Below are 18,615 nucleotides of genomic sequence, written 5' to 3'. Positions count from 1 at the left end.
GCCCTCGGACCTAGGGCCAGGGTGGGGAACTACGGCCCTTTTATGACTTGTAGGCTTCAAGTCCCAGAATTCCTGAGCTAGCCATGCTGGCTTAGGAATTCTGGGAGTAGAAATCCACAAGTCATAAAGGGGCCCTAGCACCCCACCTCTGTCCTAGGGCATTCATTTCGTATGGGTCAGGTGACACAGGAAAACCAATAGGATTTCATTTCTTTTTTAAAAAAGCTGGTGGTTCTGGCCTGATTTCTCACTTGAGCAACTTGTCACTTTGGCACATCTGGTTTGTCTCTCCTTTCATAGTCCCTTTCTACCTACCAACCCTGGCAATGAGACAGATGTGCAAGATGGTCAATCATTCCTTGAGGTTAGACTGGGTTGCCTCAGCCTCTACCTCAACACATCTTATCAAGGTACCTACTTGAGTTTCAGTTCTCGTGTCTGCTCATTCTGGGCCTCCTCCAGGTCTTGCCGCACTCGGATGTATTCATCGTGTTGGTCCTGGATCTCTGCCTTCACAGCCTGAAGCTTGGCATAAAGCTACCAGATTAAAAAAAAAGCTGTTTATTTAGCAGAATAGCTTTGATACCACATCTCACCTTTCCAGCTGGCATGAACTACAGCTCATGGACCATATTTCTTAGCCTGAAAAATATGGTCTGCTTTGAAGTCTGCCAGACAGCTATCTTAATATCACTAAAATGTAAGAGCAGCCAAATTTTAAAGTTTTTTTTTTTTTGCTTTGAGGGATAGAGGTTTTAAGGAGTGAAATGACTTAGGGGCTCTAAATGAGATAAATAGATGATATTTTGGTGATGCTTTAATAAGATTTCAAACATTTTGGCCCCAATCATTCAAAAAAAAATCTGGAAGATATTAAATATTTTTTAGAAGTAACTACATACACACACCACCCAGAGTCAGTTGGTAGGATAGACAGCTATAGAAATCAAACAAATATTATGTTTTCCATGGCCTAAAATTTGTCTAACCCTTAAATGGGAAATTCAAGGGTCAAGCAACAAATAATATTGTTTAGCTCCAATAATGTGACAACCTTTATCTGCACACACATTTTCTAGGTTCACACTGGCATTGGGTTCCGTCACAGCAAAGCTAAAAGCATTGTACCTGTCCTTGAACTGACAGAAAACAATATTGGCATAACACTTTCCAGCCTCCCCTTGGGGATCCCTATTCTGCAAAAGGCACAATGCTGGCAAATATCCCTCTCCTTATTTAAGTGGTGCAGGACACATTAAAGAATGAATTGGTGGGGTCCTCTGGCTTTGTTTATCTCTCTCCCACCAAACATCACTAATCGGTGACAAAAATTATTTTTTAAATTCTCTAATTTTAATTTATTGCACAGATGTTCTCAATTTTATTTTTATCTTGATTTCTCTACTTATTATATGTTTTGCTGTTAGCCGCCCTGAGTCCTTCGGGAGATAGGGCGGGATATAAATCCCATCAATAAATAAATAAATAAATAAATAAAACCAATCACTATTCTGGAAGAGAACTCAGCTTCTGTCCAAAAGAAGCCAACAATCAATTGACACCGTCTGATAGTCAGACTTTCCTCCAGCATAGTCACTTGCTTTTTGATTAAACGCTGACTCAGTGCCTGCTATCAACATTTGTACAGACACACCTTTCAACTGACTTTGTGCATCACATGTTGTTTGTCTCAAAATGTCTTACTGAGAATAGGCTTTGACTGGAAAAGAGCCCAAGCTCTAGCTTGCTTCTATGTGATGAAAATGTACAAAGTGCCTTCCAATAGTCATGTTATCTTCTTACTGGTTTAATAACAAAGGGCTTTTAGAGAGGGGTTCTTCTTATAAGCACAGCATGTTTTACTTATATAAATATATTATTAATGTTAGAGGATCAGATTTATTTATCCAAAGCACCTAGTTTAAGCACCGCTTTCATATTCACAGTATGAGAGGTTGGAGAGCTGCTGCAAGCATAGAAAATGGTAGATTAGACTAAAATCAGTTTGAATATTTTGTATTTTAACATGTTGCAGAAACCCAGTCATTTTCTTTGCATGTTGTATGAATCATACTACCATATTAAAACATAAAGTTATGAAAACACAACAAATGTGTTTTGTTATCTTGGATTTAGGGTTAAGCATATTGTGTGAACCCAGCAACAAGAGGCCAACGTAGTTACCACAGATCATTGCTTGCTGGGACTGCTGGATAGTAAAATTCAACACTATCTTGAGAGTCACACCCATATCTATAGTAGAGATTACTTTAGACAAATGGTCAATGTTCTTTTTTCATATATATATATTCATATATCTTCTCCCAGAAGAATGAAGCTGAAGCCACCAGCCTGAGGATGACGGATGAGATTTCGTCGAAACGTTGCTGTTATACCTTCAATTCTACGTGGGGAGGGTTAGGAAGGGTTGGGTGGAGGGAGGGGGGGATGGATTGTTAAAGATAAAATGTATTGTAAAACTTTTCAATAAAACAAAAAACAAAAAAAATTAACAAAAAATAAAAATAAAAAACATATAAATAAAAAAAGAAATGTACAGTAGTTCCATTGTCAATATCTTAATTATTATTAGTAAGAAATACCATCCCTCATCTGAGAACAGGAGTAATAAACCCATTGTGTAGAAAAACACAGCAAAGGTTGCATACAGAGTGTAAATGAAATGAAAGTTTTGCAACTTCTGGTTTGCTGCCACGGCCACCGTGGCCATCTAGAAGGCAAGCTCCGTCTTCCACGTACAATTTCACATCGCTGGGGGACCCTGGAAAGGATCAAAAGTTGCCCTGTAGGGGCGACCAGCAAGGAGAGGATCCCCGCTTGATCACGGGAGGGTGATAGTCCTTCCGCCCGATCTGATGCAGCCCTCCAAACCGACGGACGAAAGACCGGCATAGAAATATGGCTCAGGCTGCAGACAGCCGAAGTCAAACTTACCACCAGACACCTACAAAGTAGCGTGGATGAGACTGGGTGAGATCTGAACCTCTCTTCAATCCTAACTATCTTTTCCACCTGTATAAGCTCCCTAAAGTATTTTCCTCCTTCTAATAACAGTGGCAACTGACTATCTAGGGGAGTTTAAAATGTTGAAACAATAACCTGATTTTAACTGGATTTCTATCTTTCCAAAATTTGAGGACTAAAAGATTTCCTATTTTTATTGATGATTTGGGTTTTTACTTACAAAAAACAAGATTGGAAAAAAGACTATAAAAATCTTGGTTTTTTTTAAAAAAAATCCAAAACAGTATGGGAGAAATCTTGTGGCTAAACCTGGTATTACCTGTTATCAGGACTTTTTTTCTCATTGAACGCTCAGAACGGAGTTCCGGCACCTTTTTTGGATGGAACCTTGTAGGGTAGGCAAGGCGGGTTGTATAACGTGTGAGTTTTGGCACCTTTTTCTTTTACAAAAAAAGCACTGCCTGTTATTGTCTGAAAGAGACTTAGCTTGAAGCCTAGACTATACATAAGATTTTTGTGACCTTGGCAATTAGCTGTGAGAAGCCCAGCTGTGTTCTATACTCAGTGATAAAATTATTTTCATTCTCTGACTATAAAGCTTTTAAACCATACCACTAAAAGAACATGGACGAAGATCAGGAACAGATCTTATTTATGTTGAAAGCAGTTCATGAAACTATTCTTAAAGCCACTGATGAAATAAGAGGCTACAGAAAAGAACAAGATGTCAGCCTAGATATATGAACCCAAACTTTGATTACACCCAAAGAATTAACTACACAGAATATAATAAAAGAAATGGAGCAATTAAATACTATGATAGAAGACTCAACTTATCAACAAACACAGTTAACAAAAAACTCAGAAAAGGGATTGATAACTTTGAAAATGGAAAAGACTTTCTATATAAACCAGAAGAAACCTGAGGATCAAGAAGAAGGACAGACCGAAGGGAAGATAAACATTTCAAGACAACTACACCGGGAGAGAAAAATAGAGAGATAATTTGTTAGCTCCTTCAAAAAAATGCTGACTGGATGGCCTTTCTTACTTCAAATAATATATATAAAAACAGAGGGAGATCTATATGATGATTTAAAAACACGGATATGAAAGGTGAGTTGGCAAAGAAAGCTAGAATAAGGCTGAAGAAAATTGGGGCCTTGATTAATTAGTAAGGATTAAAATAGAATATACTCGATTTGACAAGATACGTACTTTGAACACTAGATTTTATTATGAACTGAGATAAAGAAAACTTTGGTTATTTTAAAATTTGAAAGTATAAATATTAAAAGTTAAATTTGAATATTGATTTGTTTATAAAGGTTGAATGTAAAGCTAATTAAGATATACATAAGCTAAAAATATATTGATAAATGTAATAAACATGTTTTTACTTAGCTGATGTTATAAAAACTGTATTAGCTTAAATATGAGATAATAGAGATTAAGAGAAAAAGACAGGAAGTATTTGATGCTGAAATGAGAAAATTTGGTTACTAAATTTAAGACGTTTGGAAATTAATAGAAAATAAGAATGTTATATATTATTAATTAGTTGATGTAAGATAGTGAGAAATAGAATATATTCAAATAGATATGTATTCTGAATATTAGACTGTGATATATTATGATAATGGGAACTTTAGTTACTTAAAACTTGGAAATTAGAAATATTAAATGTTAAGTTAAATATTAATGGCAAATTAAAAACTGGGGAAAACTAATTAGAATATTGTCTATAAAGACTGAATGTTAAAATAATGATATCTATAAGCCAAAAATTATTGATAAATGTAAGAATGTCATTTTTATCTAATTGATTTAATAAGAATTGTATTAGTTTAAACAGGAGACAGTAAATACTAAGGGGAAAAAGAGGTTAATGTAACAGCTTGAGACTTGCACTAAAGGTACTTGTATGTCATTTTATTATTGATTAACCCAGCGGCCACGCAGCTTTTCAAATACTTAAATGTAAAATTAGAAAATCAATAAAAAAAATTTTTTTAAAAAAATATTAAGTTTTGCATTTACCTATTACCTATGTATCTATTTATGGAAATAGTCATTGAAATTTTGTCTTAGTGGGATTACAGCAAGATAACTCCACCACTGTAACTACACATGCAGAAACTGTCCCAATTCTAACAGCTTCTGTAATGTATTGGGCTTGCTTGTTAACACCATGTGGTAACAGCTGGAAGGCTGCTGGAGCAGGGAGCAAGCTAACGGCTCCCAGCATCTCAGACAACCCGTCTCCAGCGCTGCCACCGGTTGCCCCTAGGCGGCAATAGGTTGCTTCAAACCTATTAGTCGCCTCCTAGGGGCCAGGGTATAAATTGCTGCATCTGCAGCCCTGTTCTCTAGTTCAGATCCTGCAAGCAATAAACCATGATCTTTGCTGAACTCACTTGCCTCATCTTCATTCCTGTGCAATGAACCCAGTACATAACACTGGCGACGAGGTTGGGATCCTGCTTCTCTGTCAAAGCTGAAAGTCACTAGGGAAGAAGCAGCGTTCGCCTGGTGGGAAAAACAAATTCCCCCCCTCCCACGGTCAGCTAGCTAAGCCACGCTAGCGACCACGCACTCAGAGAACCAGTCCCTGGGCAATGGAGAGGCAGGATTCGAAGACGCTGAGATCCAGCCGCGAAGACCAGCAGAATGCCCAAGGTTGGAAGGCTGCGAGAATTTGACATCAAGCAACCAGAAGGATGGCCATCGTACCTGTCCCAGGTCGAGAACTACCTACGGGCGAACCAGGTCGCAGAGGACGGACTGAAGGCCACCACGCTGCTCTGTGTGTGCGGCCCAGCGACGTTCGATCTGGCCGAATACCTGTTTGCACCCACACCATTGGAATCTGTCTCCTACGCCGAATTGAAGAAGAAGCTTGGAGAACATTTCCAACCAAAGATGTCGGTGATTGCATGGCGCTACGCCTTCAAACAATGAATACAGCAGCCGGGAGAGACCACATCCGAGTACATTGCGGCTTTGAGGCAGGCCGCACGCCTCTGCCGATTTTCAGACATCGAAGAGCGACTTCGAGACCGGCTCGTCTGCAGCCTCCGCAACCAAGAGCTGCAGCAGAGACTTTTTCCCAAAGAGGTCCTGTCGTTCGCAGATACCCAGAACGAAATCATGGCGGACGAAGCTGCCAGTGGAGCCGTCCGAATGATCCAGCCTGCCAAAACGACGCAATGCGAAGAAGCCATCCACCATAAGGACGCAGAACTCACCGAGGACTCAGAAGAAGACGCCAAAGTCGACAAGTTGCACAGACAACCCGACCAGCAGCTCCACAGCAGCAAGCAGCAAGAGACTACTTACAAGGCAGATCTCTTGCCTACAAGTCCAGGTTGTGGCAGCTGCCACCAACGCTCGGACTGCAGGTTCCGGACAGCCATGTGCCGGGCCTGCAGAAAAACCGGTCACATCGCATCAGTCTGCAGAGGTCACCAGAGGGACTGGCCATCGAATGGCCAGTTGGAAGATCCGACCAGGAGAGGTACCGGGGACCCGGAGCCATTCAGCATGGGGCTTTGCTCAAGCCGTAATAGTGTCTGCCGTACCGGGGCCTGATGCCCCCTTAAACCCAAGTATAGACTTCAGGTGGAGCTGCAAGGGGTCCCCTGTAAGATGGAGCTGGACACAGGCTCTGCCGTTTCCATTATTTCTCTGGATACATTTAATTTCTTGTGCAGTTGCAGTAGATGATGGGCCAAGCTGAGACCCTCTGGCATACTTTTAACAGATTTTCAGAACGCAAAAGTCACAGTCAAGGGTGAAGCCACCTTGGCCGTTAAATTTAAGGGGTCTTCAGGACACCTGGATGTTGTCGTAGGGGGCCAGAGAATAGCCTAATTGGGCTCGATTGGTTTGATGCACTAGGCATCCAAATAACTGGTATCAACCGGACACAAGTCGCGGGTCTAGCGTCAGTTTGCGAGGACTTCGCAGACGTATTTGATTCAGCCCTAGGAACTTACACGGGCCTGCCAATAGCATTTAAATTAGACCCAAACATGGTTCCCGTCAGGATTAAGCCTCGCAGGGTCCCCTTTGCCCTCAAGCACAAAATTGACACAGAACTAGACAAACTTTTGGAACAGGGTGTGTTGCAACCAGTAGATGGTGGGGAGTGGGAAACTCCTATTGTAACACCACTTAAAGCCAACAGGGAAGTCAGAATATGCGCAGATTATAAATGCACAATTAACCGGGCCCTTAAACAGCATGCATACCCAGTCCCCGTGGTGAGCCACATCCTGGCATCTTTGCAGGGTAGCTCCACTTTTGTGAAATTAGATTTGGCACAGGCCTATCAGCAACTACCTGTTGATGAGGCCACGGCCATAGCACAGACAATTGTGACCCACAGGGGGGCTTTCAGAGTAAATCGCTTGCAATTTGGAGTCAGTGTAGCCCTGGGCATTTTTCAGGGAATCATGGAACGCACGCTCAAGGGCATTCCAGGGGTTTGCCCCTATTTTGATGATGTGCTTATTGCCAGAGAATCCACAGAGGTGCTATCAAGGAGGCTCAGAGCCATCCTGCAGAGGCTACGTGAAGCAGGCCTCAAACTAAAAAAGAGCAAATACAGTATTGGGGTTCCCTCAACTGAATTTTTGGGGTTTTGCATTGATGCTAATGGCATCCACCCAGAGTCCAAAATGAAGACCATTCAGATGGCACCTAGCCCTAAAACAAAAGGAGAGCTGCAAGCATTCTTGGGCATTCTCAACTTCTACTACGCGTTCCTTCCTAACAAGGCCGCAGTAGCAGAGCCGCTTCACAAGCTCTTAGATAAAAAAGCTTCTTGGAAGTGGACCAGCATTCATGAAAAAAGTTTTTAGGACCTGAAGCCACTTCTGTTGGTCAGTTCCACTATCACACATTTCAGGGAGTCTAAACCAGTCTGTATAGCATGTGACGCATCCCCATGTGGGGTGGGTGCAGTCTTGAGTCACTTAGAGAAAGATGGAACCCAAGTTCCCATTGCATTTTATTCGAGGACACTGTCCTCTGCTGAGCGTAACTACGCTTAAATTGACAGAGGGATTGGCCATGGTAGCTGGAGTTAAAAAATTCCACGACTACTTATATGACCCTTCACGGTCTTCACAGACCACAAACTGCTACTGGGGTTATTCACCACAGACAAACAGACACCCCATATATTATCCCCCAGAATGCTGAGATGGTCTATTTTTTTATCAGCGTACACGTTTAAGCTGATTCACAAACCCAGCAAAGAAATGGGCCATGCAGACGGCCTGAGTAGGCTTCCACTGCCACAGATCAAACCAGATCCGGCCCCAGCAGCTCGCATATTGTCCATTCAGGACTTGCCAGAGTTTCTCCTCCATGCAGGGGACATAGCTGCAGAAGCAGCAGCTGATAAGACACTAAGTAGAGTGCTTTCTTGGGTGTACACAGGGTGGCTGGATAAAAGCCCAGGCCCTGAATTTCAGAGTTATTTTACTAGAAGACACGAGCTATCAGCTCACAAGGGTTGCATCCTATGGGGGAACAGGGTCATAGTCCCCACCTCACTAAGAGACAGGGTCTTACAATCACTGCATGAAGGTCATCCGGGTATTGTATGTATAAAAGCTTTAGCTAGAAGCTACTTATGGTGGCCAGGTTTAGACAAGGCCATTGAAGCCCATGTGCATGGATGTTACACATGCCAACAATCAAGGCCTGAAATGCCGCACGCTACAGTTCACAGGTGGGAGGAGACTCCCTGGTCTAGAATTCACATAGAATTCCTTATAGTGGTCGACAGCCACTCTAAATGGCTTGAAGTAATTCCAGTTGTTCACATGACTACTGCTAGGACCATCCAGGTGCTTAGGAAACTCTTTGCCACACATGGGCTGCCAGACGTCATAGTATCCGACAATGGAGCCCAATTTACAGCGGCAGAATTTCAGGCATTCCTGAAAGCAAATCTCTCAGGCACGCAACATCAGCCCCATTACACCCTTCTTCTAATGGTCAAGCTGAATGCATGGTCCAGACCACAAAAGAGTCACTGAAGCGTATAGTGACTGGGGACTGGCATCACAGATTGGCAGATTTTTTACTTTGCCAGCATTCCACGCCCTGCACAGCTACAGGGAAAAGCCCAGCAGAGCTGTGCTGGGGCAGGCGACTGATCACAAAACTGGACAGGTTGCATCCAGATAGGGTGACAGCAGAAGCTTCGCGCCCAAAACCCCCGAGGGGGCTGCAAGTGGGCGATGGGGTGTGGGCCAGGAACTATGGGCATTTGTGGGTGCGTGGAAAAATTACTAAAACTTCAGGCCCCCTCTCTTACGAAGTGGGGCTGGAGGACAGGCGAGTTGTCCGGTGCCACATCGATGAGCTTAGGAAGCGTTTCCCAGAATGGACACAAAGCGAGGGCTTTGTCACAAGTCCTTACCAAGGTCCACAAACCGGCAGCTAAGCCAGCCCATGCATAGACTCTGAAGGCTCACACAGCCCAAGCAACGAGGAGTTGGCCGTAGAGGAGGGGAGCCCGGACGTGCAACATGGGTCCCCTGACGGAGAAAGCCAACCTGATGGCTACAGCCGCTGTGCTAACTCTGCTGAACAAACTGACTCTGGGGTGGGCCAACCTGGAAAGGCCAGCCAGAGAACTGAGCCACTCTGAATCACTTGAACTAAGAGACAATGGTCTACCCAGGCCAGCAGGCAAGCTGGTAGGCCAGGACGTGCCTGGGTCCCCCAGGCGTTCCACAAGGCCACGCAAACCACCTGCTTATCTGCAAGATTTTGTTCAGAAATAATAAAGCTATGTTGTATGTACCCTTGTATTTAATGCTGACTTACAAGATTGTAATGGACAATGGAGCTATAATGTTGTAAGTACTTATTTGTGCTGCTAAGTGGAACCTATTCACACCAGTGTTAAGTCCTTGTAAAGTGTATTGCTGTAATTACTTTCTACTGTTGCTATAATGTTGTTCGTTCTAAGGGTGGAGGGGTGTAATGCTTGTTAACACCATGTGGTAATGGCTGGTAGGCTGCTGGAGCAGGGAGCTAGCTAACGGCTCCCAGCATCTCAGACAACCCATCTCCAGCGCTGCCATTGGTTGCCCCTAGGCGGCAATAGGTTGCTTCAAACCTATTGGCCGCCGCCTAGGGGCCAGGGTATAAATTGCTGCATCTGCAGCCCTGTTCTCTAGTTCAGATCGTGCAAGCAATAAACCATGATCTTTGCTGAACTCACTCGCCTCTTCATTCTTGCGCAACAAACCCAGTACACAACAGCTTCCATTATAGACTGTAGGGTAATCTGTATTTTGAGGTGGGAGGGGGGGACATCTAAAACTCATCTAATTTACTAGCAGCAGTGTATGTTTTATTTTCTCCCATCCATGTGAACAGTTGCTATTTGTTCTTGTGGGAAATTGTGAAGCATTCATCTCAGTGACAATGCTATCATTGATATCAAACAGTCTTCCTAAGGTGTGTGTGTGTGTGTGTGTAGCGATTTCTGAATATACATCAACCCATAATGGCCTCTCTAGCAGTCTGCATACTCTTTTCTATATAAATCTTAGATGTCATAAAGACAACATTTAGCTGATAAATAAGAAAGAAGAGAATTCTCTTCAGGCTTAATTGCAACATGAAGCTGAACCCTTGTTCTTTTCAAGGTTCGTGACTAACTCCTGCCAATTGAACATGATCCTGCTGTTATCTATTGCAGGAGACAGCTTGTTCATGATTTGGCTCCTGGGAAAGAAGAATCTTAAAACAAGTATTAGCCTGTCTCTAAAGGGAGCTATCTCTTCTAATGGACATTCTGTGGGATCTCCCTGACACTACTGAATCTTCCTATGTCCTAGATTTCTGCAGGATTCTCACCTTTTTGAGCTTCTTGGTTTTGATTTCTACTTCCTGCTGTAAAGAAGTGAATGTCTCCCGGAGCTCCATGGTTTCTTCATCCCGCAAAAGTACTTCCTGTTGCATTTCCCGCTCACGCCGCTTCTGTGTTATAGAATCAGGTCAAACATCCCTCAGTGTCAGAATACAATCCTGTTACCTCCCACCAGAGTATTATCAGCAACCCCTGGCTCCATAGACTACAGTCTAGCCTCCATGATCTGCTTGAAAGGTTGCTTGTATTTTGAAAGAGGCCAGGGTCATATCCATTTCATATTAGTTTGAGAAAGAGTGGGACACCCGGAAGGAAAGTTGAGAGGTCCACGGCTCATCCAAATCACAGCCGGTCCTTACCTGCTCTGCAATTTCCTGCCTCTTCAGCTCAAGCATCTTTTGCTGCTCGTTTGTGTGGTCCATGATGTTCCTCCCGCCAATCAGCAATTTGCTCTCCATCGCCTGAAGACAAGAAGAGGAAAGTAACATTAGATTATGGCAAAAGATTCCATCCTTTAATTAGTATAGTGCTTACATGTACAGCTGAGCAGCCACAGCATGTCTGAACAATTGTTCCATTTGAGAATGTTTATTCCCCCTCTCAAGTGATTTAATTCAGTTGAAAAGATTAAATATGTAATCAATGCTATAGCAAATATTTAATACACATGCTGTAAAGGTCAAACTGTTACAACAAATATTGGCAATTTAATTCTTGGATCACAAAGGCTTAGATTATATTCTATTCTTCTTCAACTTCCTGGTTAGCACAGTAGTATGCCCTGCTTCAATCCTTCCTGCCAAACCTTGAGGTGGTAATTGGAGAAATGAAGCAGTATGCAGAATTTGGAATAAATCAATTACTATATTTAAATAATTAAAAAACTCATACTTTTCTGGTGGCATACAAAAAGCCAATTAATAAAGGCTGGGTTCTCATGATTTGCTTATCCAAATCATTTAATAATCTAACAGCTGCATTTGCACGCTAAGCTGACTTTATTTTTGTAGTTCAGCAGAGCGTGCATAAACAGCATTGTTGGTTTGTGGTTCAATGTATTTATAAAACCAGAACATCGAATTAATTCATAAACAAGTTGGGCATTTTTTCCAAATCAGCCTTTAACTGTGTGGTTCAATGTTTATGCAAACCCAGAGGTTGGATTAATTCAGTGACCAGATGAAGCAGCTAACTTGGCATTTGGTACCAGAGGTTTTAAGCAGCTGAGCCAAAAAAGTGTATGAGAAAAAGCTCCTGGTTTAGCTTGGCTATACAAAATTGGCAAACTGCAGGCCCAAATCCACAACAGAAAAGCAGTTAAAAAGAGAAAGAGAAAGCAATTTAAAAGCCAAATAGGGACCACTACGGTGGGAAGGTAACAGCGTTCCATGTGCCTTTGGTGTCTAGTCATGCCGGCCACATGACCACGGAGACGTCCTCGGACAAGCGCTGGCTCTTCGGCTTTGAAACGGAGATGATCACCGGCCCCTAGAGTCAGAAACGACTAGCACACACGTGCAGGGGAACCTTTACCTTTACCTATGATGCCTCTCTTCAAAGGGAGATTTGAAGGAGAAAAATAGCATGAAGGAAGAGGATTAGCTCTCCATTTTGCTGCAATATAGTCCGAATCCTGATTAGAGGATTTTGAGGCAGTTATTAAAAAGTGAAATAATGGAAGTTAAATGCTACATATTTCCTCTTTCCCAACTTGATTATCACTGCATGGGAATCTAAATATCTGGGATAAGAGGACTGGAAATGGCCTTACCATGAGCAAAGGTGACACAGCTGTCTTAGGCAAGAGATTCTGGATAACATCACAGATTGGAACCCAGACAGCTCTGGTCCTTGTGACTGTGATATAATACACTGACCAGCCTTAGTGAAATGGAAGCCAGCTAATTAAAAATATACATAATGGGGCTGGGTCCCAAAATCCCACTTTTTAGAACATTTTTCTGCCTTTTGGATACCATTCTGATGATTAAACCTGGTTGAATTTTCCCCGTTTTTAGACTATGTGGATACATTCAGTTTCTCTCAAAACTGTCAACATTGGATAAATAACCCTGAAATAATCTCATAAAGCCAGTCATGGATCACTATATAGTTAAACTGTTAAATTTGGATCTAGGATAAAAGCTTCTCAAATCCCAGTTAAAATAAAAGTTCAAGATTACTTATCTTCCTCTCTGTAAGAAATGGAAGTAGTCACATGTAAAAATCTGTTACGATGGGAAATTCAAAAAAGGCTTAAACTTTGCCATTTGATGGAAAGGAATAACAAAAAAACAATAGCAGTACTTAATCCTTGATATAGTGACTCCTGACTAGAAGGCTTATAAAAAGAAATAACAATTTAGAAAAGGTAAACTTAGCTTATGTTTTCTATACAAATAAGCATTAATAACATCATAGGCTATTTAATGAGGTTCTGAATTTGCATCTCTCTGAAATACTAGAATTTCCTGTCAATCTGGGTAGAATGGAGGGGATTTTTCTGAAGTTTTTATACAACTGGCATCCATTAAGAATTTGTGGATTTCCTACGATAGTAGTGAGCAAGTAAGAATTTCACGGTCTACTTTTTAAATATCAATTTCAAATAATCCTGTTCTGCTCACCTAATTTTAGTGCTTTGAAAAAGAGCTAAGATTCCCCATATCCTGTGGCTCAAACTTCCTATGACAGCCCTATACTTAAGGTGTTCTGAGCAAGCTCTCTTCTCTTTGTTCCCAGGCTGTGGTGCTGACACATCCCAGATGGTGCTGGGCTATAGCCAGGACAGTTTCCTTCCACACAGCTGCTGACCAACACATGGCAGCTGCACTCACTACTTCCAAGCCCTCCTTCCTGTATGCCTTGCACTGAGCAGTTCCTTCCCACAGAAACACTGGAATCTTTTACTTGAAAGGAAGGCAAGCTGTCTTGAAGACAAGCAACAATTTGATTGGGGATTTCAGTTTTGCAAACTGAAAAGTTCATATCTCCCTGGCTCTTTCTATCATGACAACTGGCCCTATTTCTGCATCAAAGAATTGCAATTACCAAAGCTGATCCTCTTTTCCTCTTCCTACAAATCATGTAGGTATACATTTCTATATACAGCAGGTGTCACTTAGCAATGGTAATTGGGACCAGAATTTCCATTGCTAAGTAATGTGCAGTGTCATGTGACTGCAGCACTTAGCAATGGAAATTTCAGTACTTGTTATCATAATTTAGAGCCTTGGTGGAGCAGTGGGCTAATGCCTTCTTAAGTAACACCAGCTGCCTGCAATTAGTGCAGGTTCGCATCCCACCAGGCTCAAGGTTGACTCAGCCTTCCATCCTTCTGAGGTAGGTAAAATGAGGACCCAGATTGTTGGGGGCAATAAGCTGACTTTGTAATAATGCCGCTTGGGGGGGGGCGAAAGCCCTAATAAGCAGGCATATACATAGAATGAAGGCTATTGCTAAGCACATTGATTTGTGCTTCTTAGATTGTAAGCCGCCCTGAGTCTTTGGAGAAGGGCGGGATATAAATGGGATAAAAAAAAAGTGAACCTCTGTGGGTTATTAAGTGAGGATATCATGGCTCATCATTTGCAACCACTTGCCAGCTTCCCCATTGACTTCGCTTGTAGAAAGTCAGCAAAGAAGATTAGAAATGGTGATAACATGACCATGTGATTTTGTGACATTATAATTGCATGCTGGCTGATGAACACCTGAATCATCATTACATGATTGTGTGGACACTATGATGGCTGCAATTTTAAGGGCTGGTCATAAGTCTCCTTCAGTGTTGATGTAATTTTGAATGGTAGCTAAACAAATGGTCCTTTAACTCAGGACACACCTATAGATTTTATACAAGGTTCTAGTTTGGCCAACACTGGATTTTAGGCTGAAGTGATAAGGAGGATCTTGTCAATTTTTGATAATTTTGCAGGCAGTGCTGTAGCATTAGAGCAGATGAGAGATAAATGGAGTGCCATCTGATGGAAACTATAAATGCAACAGGACTTGCTTGTTTTCATATTTTCCCCATCTAAAGGGAAAGAAATATTACTGATTCATAAATTAAACTTCAGGTTCCTAGCCAGGCATATTCATAGAGAAGGATTTCCCAGACAGAAATAGAACGATGAGGGGAAAGATGACTCTCATGTTTCCATTGTATGCAGAATAAGATTTAAAATCTCTGATTCAGTTATTGCTAAATTCACTGCAAAGGTAGACAAATACAGGTAGTTCTCGACACACGACCACAATTGAGCTTAAAATTTCTGTTGCTGAGCAAGATAGTTGTTGTGAATTTTGCCTCATTTTACAACATTTTTGCCAGAGTTGTTAAGTGAATCAGTGCAGTCATTAAGCTAATAACACAGTTGTTAAGTGAACGTGATTTCCACATTGATTTTGCTTGTCAGAAGGCCACAAAAAGTGATCACAAGACCCTGCGACACTCCAACCAACATAAATACATGCCAATTGCCAACCGTCTGAATGCTGCAATGGCTGTGTAAAAAACAGGCACGTCACTTTTTTCAGTGCCCTATTAACTTTGGTCACCAAACAGATGATTATAAGTCAAGGACTGTAGCAATCTCTTAGATTAGAACATTGTACAGCAGTCTTCGGTCTGTGACCACAACTGGGATCAGAATTTTGATCATTAAATGATGTAGTTGTTAAGCAAGTTGTCATGTGACCAGACCTGATTTTTATGACCATTTTATTGAGGTTGTTAAATGAATCACATGGTAAGTGAATCCAGCTTCTCCAATTGACTTTAATTTTCAGAACCAGTCTGGGAAAGTCGCAAATTGTGATCACATGATTGCAACATGCTGCAGCTGTCATAAATGCCAGCCAGTTGTCAAGTGCGCAAATTACAATCACATGACCAGGGTGTGTGTGTGTGTGTGTGTGTGTGTGTGTGCGCAATAGTCATAACTCCAAGGATGGGGTATGACTCACTTTTTCCTAGGCCTAGACAACTTTGAAGCATGATAAGAAAAGTTGCATGATTTCAGACCAGTTAATCTCCTCCAGCAGTCTACATAGGTCATAGGGTGTCATGGAATACAGGCCCAAGAACTGTCTGGTTCATGGACAAATCCCACTAGTAAATTCTTTAGACATGCCTCCCCTGAAACCTTTTGGTTATCCTAAACAGTTTGGTTTTCTGAAATCCCAGGATTTCAGAAGAGGACAACTTGTAGCCTAGTCTAGAAAATATTCAGACCATAGATTCAAACCTTGCTATGTACTGCAGGGAGCTGAATTCAAGCCAAGGGATTTTGAAGGAGGAGAGGCAGGAAGCAGGGCCACGGAGGAGGGGCTGTCCTTCCTCAGAAGCTGGAAGGGTATTGTTGCACTCTCCACTCTAACTCTTGTATGCTTAGATTCACAGAATCATAGAGCTGGAAGGTATCTTTAAAGATCATGAAGCCCAATCCCTTGCTCATTGCAGGTTCTACTCTATAGCAATGACAGATAATTATACAGCCTCTTTGAAGACCTCTATGAAAGGAGATTTGCTCCATGTGCAAATCTTGCAATGGCTGAGGGGCTTACTCTGGCCTGAATCTTTTACCTTGTAATTATTACCCATTAATACTGGTTCTACGCTCTGGGAATAATGGAAAATAAGTCCACTCTCTCTTTTGTGTACAATACAATATCGTATTTATCACTTATGTTGGGTTAAGTATGCCCAGATACTTTAACCATCCCTCTTAAGGCTTTGTTTCCATGCTCCTTCATAGCCTTCCTCTGAACATGCTCTAATTTTTGAACTATAGTGCCTAGAGCTGTACTCCAAATGGGTCTGAGCCGGGGATAATGTAATAGACGGAGCAATCAATTTCTCTGATGAAGTCTCCGCTCTCTGTGCTCCCACTAATGCATCCTAACATAGCATTTGCCTTTTTGGCAGACACATCAGACAGTTGGCTGATATTTAACTTGTGACTGACAAGGACTCCCAGATCCTTTCCATATGTAACTAGTGTCAAGCCAAATATCTTCTAGCCTATATTTGTGCTTTACATTTTTCTAACCTGTTGAAAAATGTTATGTTTTTCCATCTTAAATTCCACCCTATTCATTTCAGCCTATTACTTGTCTAGAAACTTGCCTGTATTTGTCGTCTCTTTGATTTTATTGTATGCCACTCAGCATTCTTTTGGAATGATGTAGAAATAAAAAGTAATAATGAATAGTAAAATCTTCTTTAATTTTCCTCACTGAATTTACACACACACACACACACACACACACAGACACACACACATCCAGCAAGGTAATTGAAACAAACTTCCCCATGGACAAACAACTGAGGAAGCCAGTCTCCATCTACAGGGCATATCATTTATTTATTAGAATAATAAGCCTGTACATCAATTTATAAGGGAAACTCATCTTTGTAGCACTATCATTCAAGAGTCACTAAGGATCTATTATATACAGCTGATATGACACTCAGAGGTGCCAAATATGTCTATTGATCCCTTACCTGCCACTCAGGTGGGCAGGAAGTCTAGGGTGCCATGTTTGGCACTAACCAAACTCTTTGCACCTGTCTTTTTAACATTAAAAATGGACCCCAGAAGTTTTATTAGGAAATAAAAGTGTTATGCTCCTTCTATCCAGTGTTTTATATAGACATGTGTCCTTTCTGAGCATGCAAGCAACGGCCACAAGGTGGCATCTCCAACTTGAAACCATTCATCCTATATCACGGATGTCAAACTCGCCACGTCACATGACATGTCACGACATGTCGCAACCAATGGGGTGGGCGCAGCTTCAGTATGATGAAACCAGCCCGCAGGTCAGCAGTCTGATACCCCTGTCCTATATGGATGTTCTTGTAGTAACCTGGTAGTTCCAAACTACCATAAATAATGTAGCCTGAGACTAGGAATCGATGTTTTTCTGTAACAGTCCCTCTTCTGTGGAAAAACCTGCAACAATTATGGGTGCAAACTGGTTGCCAAGTGCCCAAATTGCAATGATGTGACTGTGGAGGCAGCACGATAGCGAGAACTCTAAGGACCAGTTGTAGGTACCACTCATTTGGTGCCATTGCAATTTCAAATGGTTGCTGAATGAGTGCTGGACTACCTATGCATATATTTCTATTACCATTTTTTAAACATTCTCTTACATGCATTTTTCTCATTCACAGCCTCTTTCACTTCATCATTCCATTCAGCATCTTTTTTCATTCCTTCAGCATTTCCTTCAGCATTAACTCCACACATTCTATAACATTAAAATTTTTGTTCTGTTCTAAGTAGCTTCTACATCATTTTCTATTTGTTCTGTTGCAAGACTAGTCTACCTTCTAATTTTTTCTCATGCAGTACTTATGTTTTTCATTCTTACAGTTGTTCTATTGAACTATACTTTGTATTTCTTTCCATCAAGATCCATTATATTTTAGCTATAATGAATCTCAAAAATACATGAGAGATTAAAGAGCAGGTGCCAGACATATAAATGGACTACCTGTCTCTAGCTTCCATGTCTCCATGGTTATGCTGTGGTGTCTATCACAAGCCATGAATGGGGCCACCTCTAGGCAAAGGCTGAATAGGCAACAGCCTAGGAATGCCTTAACTTGGGAAGCACCAAAACTGATATGCTTCCAAAAAATACAATAAAAAAGTAAAGAGCAGTAATGATGCACTCCATAAGCCAGTGTGCCTACTTGAGGGTTAAATGTAATT

General features: G+C 41.7%; 1 protein-coding gene across 2 annotated transcripts in view; it reads right to left on the bottom strand.

Moving 5' to 3' along the window:
* KIF3C (kinesin family member 3C) overlaps nt 1–18,615 on the bottom strand; it is a gene marked incomplete at both ends in the record, with an annotated part of 42,153 nt that overhangs the window by 6,141 nt on the left and 17,397 nt on the right. For both annotated transcript variants that reach the window (XM_083360656.1, XM_083360657.1), the window contains 3 exons: nt 419–537; nt 10,876–10,998; nt 11,248–11,349. In XM_083360656.1, coding sequence (XP_083216782.1) covers nt 419–537; nt 10,876–10,998; nt 11,248–11,349 — 344 coding nt within the window. The remainder of the gene's footprint in view (nt 1–418; nt 538–10,875; nt 10,999–11,247; nt 11,350–18,615) is intronic.

Source organism: Vipera ursinii (assembly GCF_947247035.1).
Source record: "Vipera ursinii genome assembly, chromosome: 1".
Taxonomy (NCBI): Eukaryota; Metazoa; Chordata; class Lepidosauria; order Squamata; family Viperidae; genus Vipera; species Vipera ursinii.
Note: the sequence above shows the minus strand (reverse complement) of the source record. Positions and strands in the feature narration are given on the sequence as shown.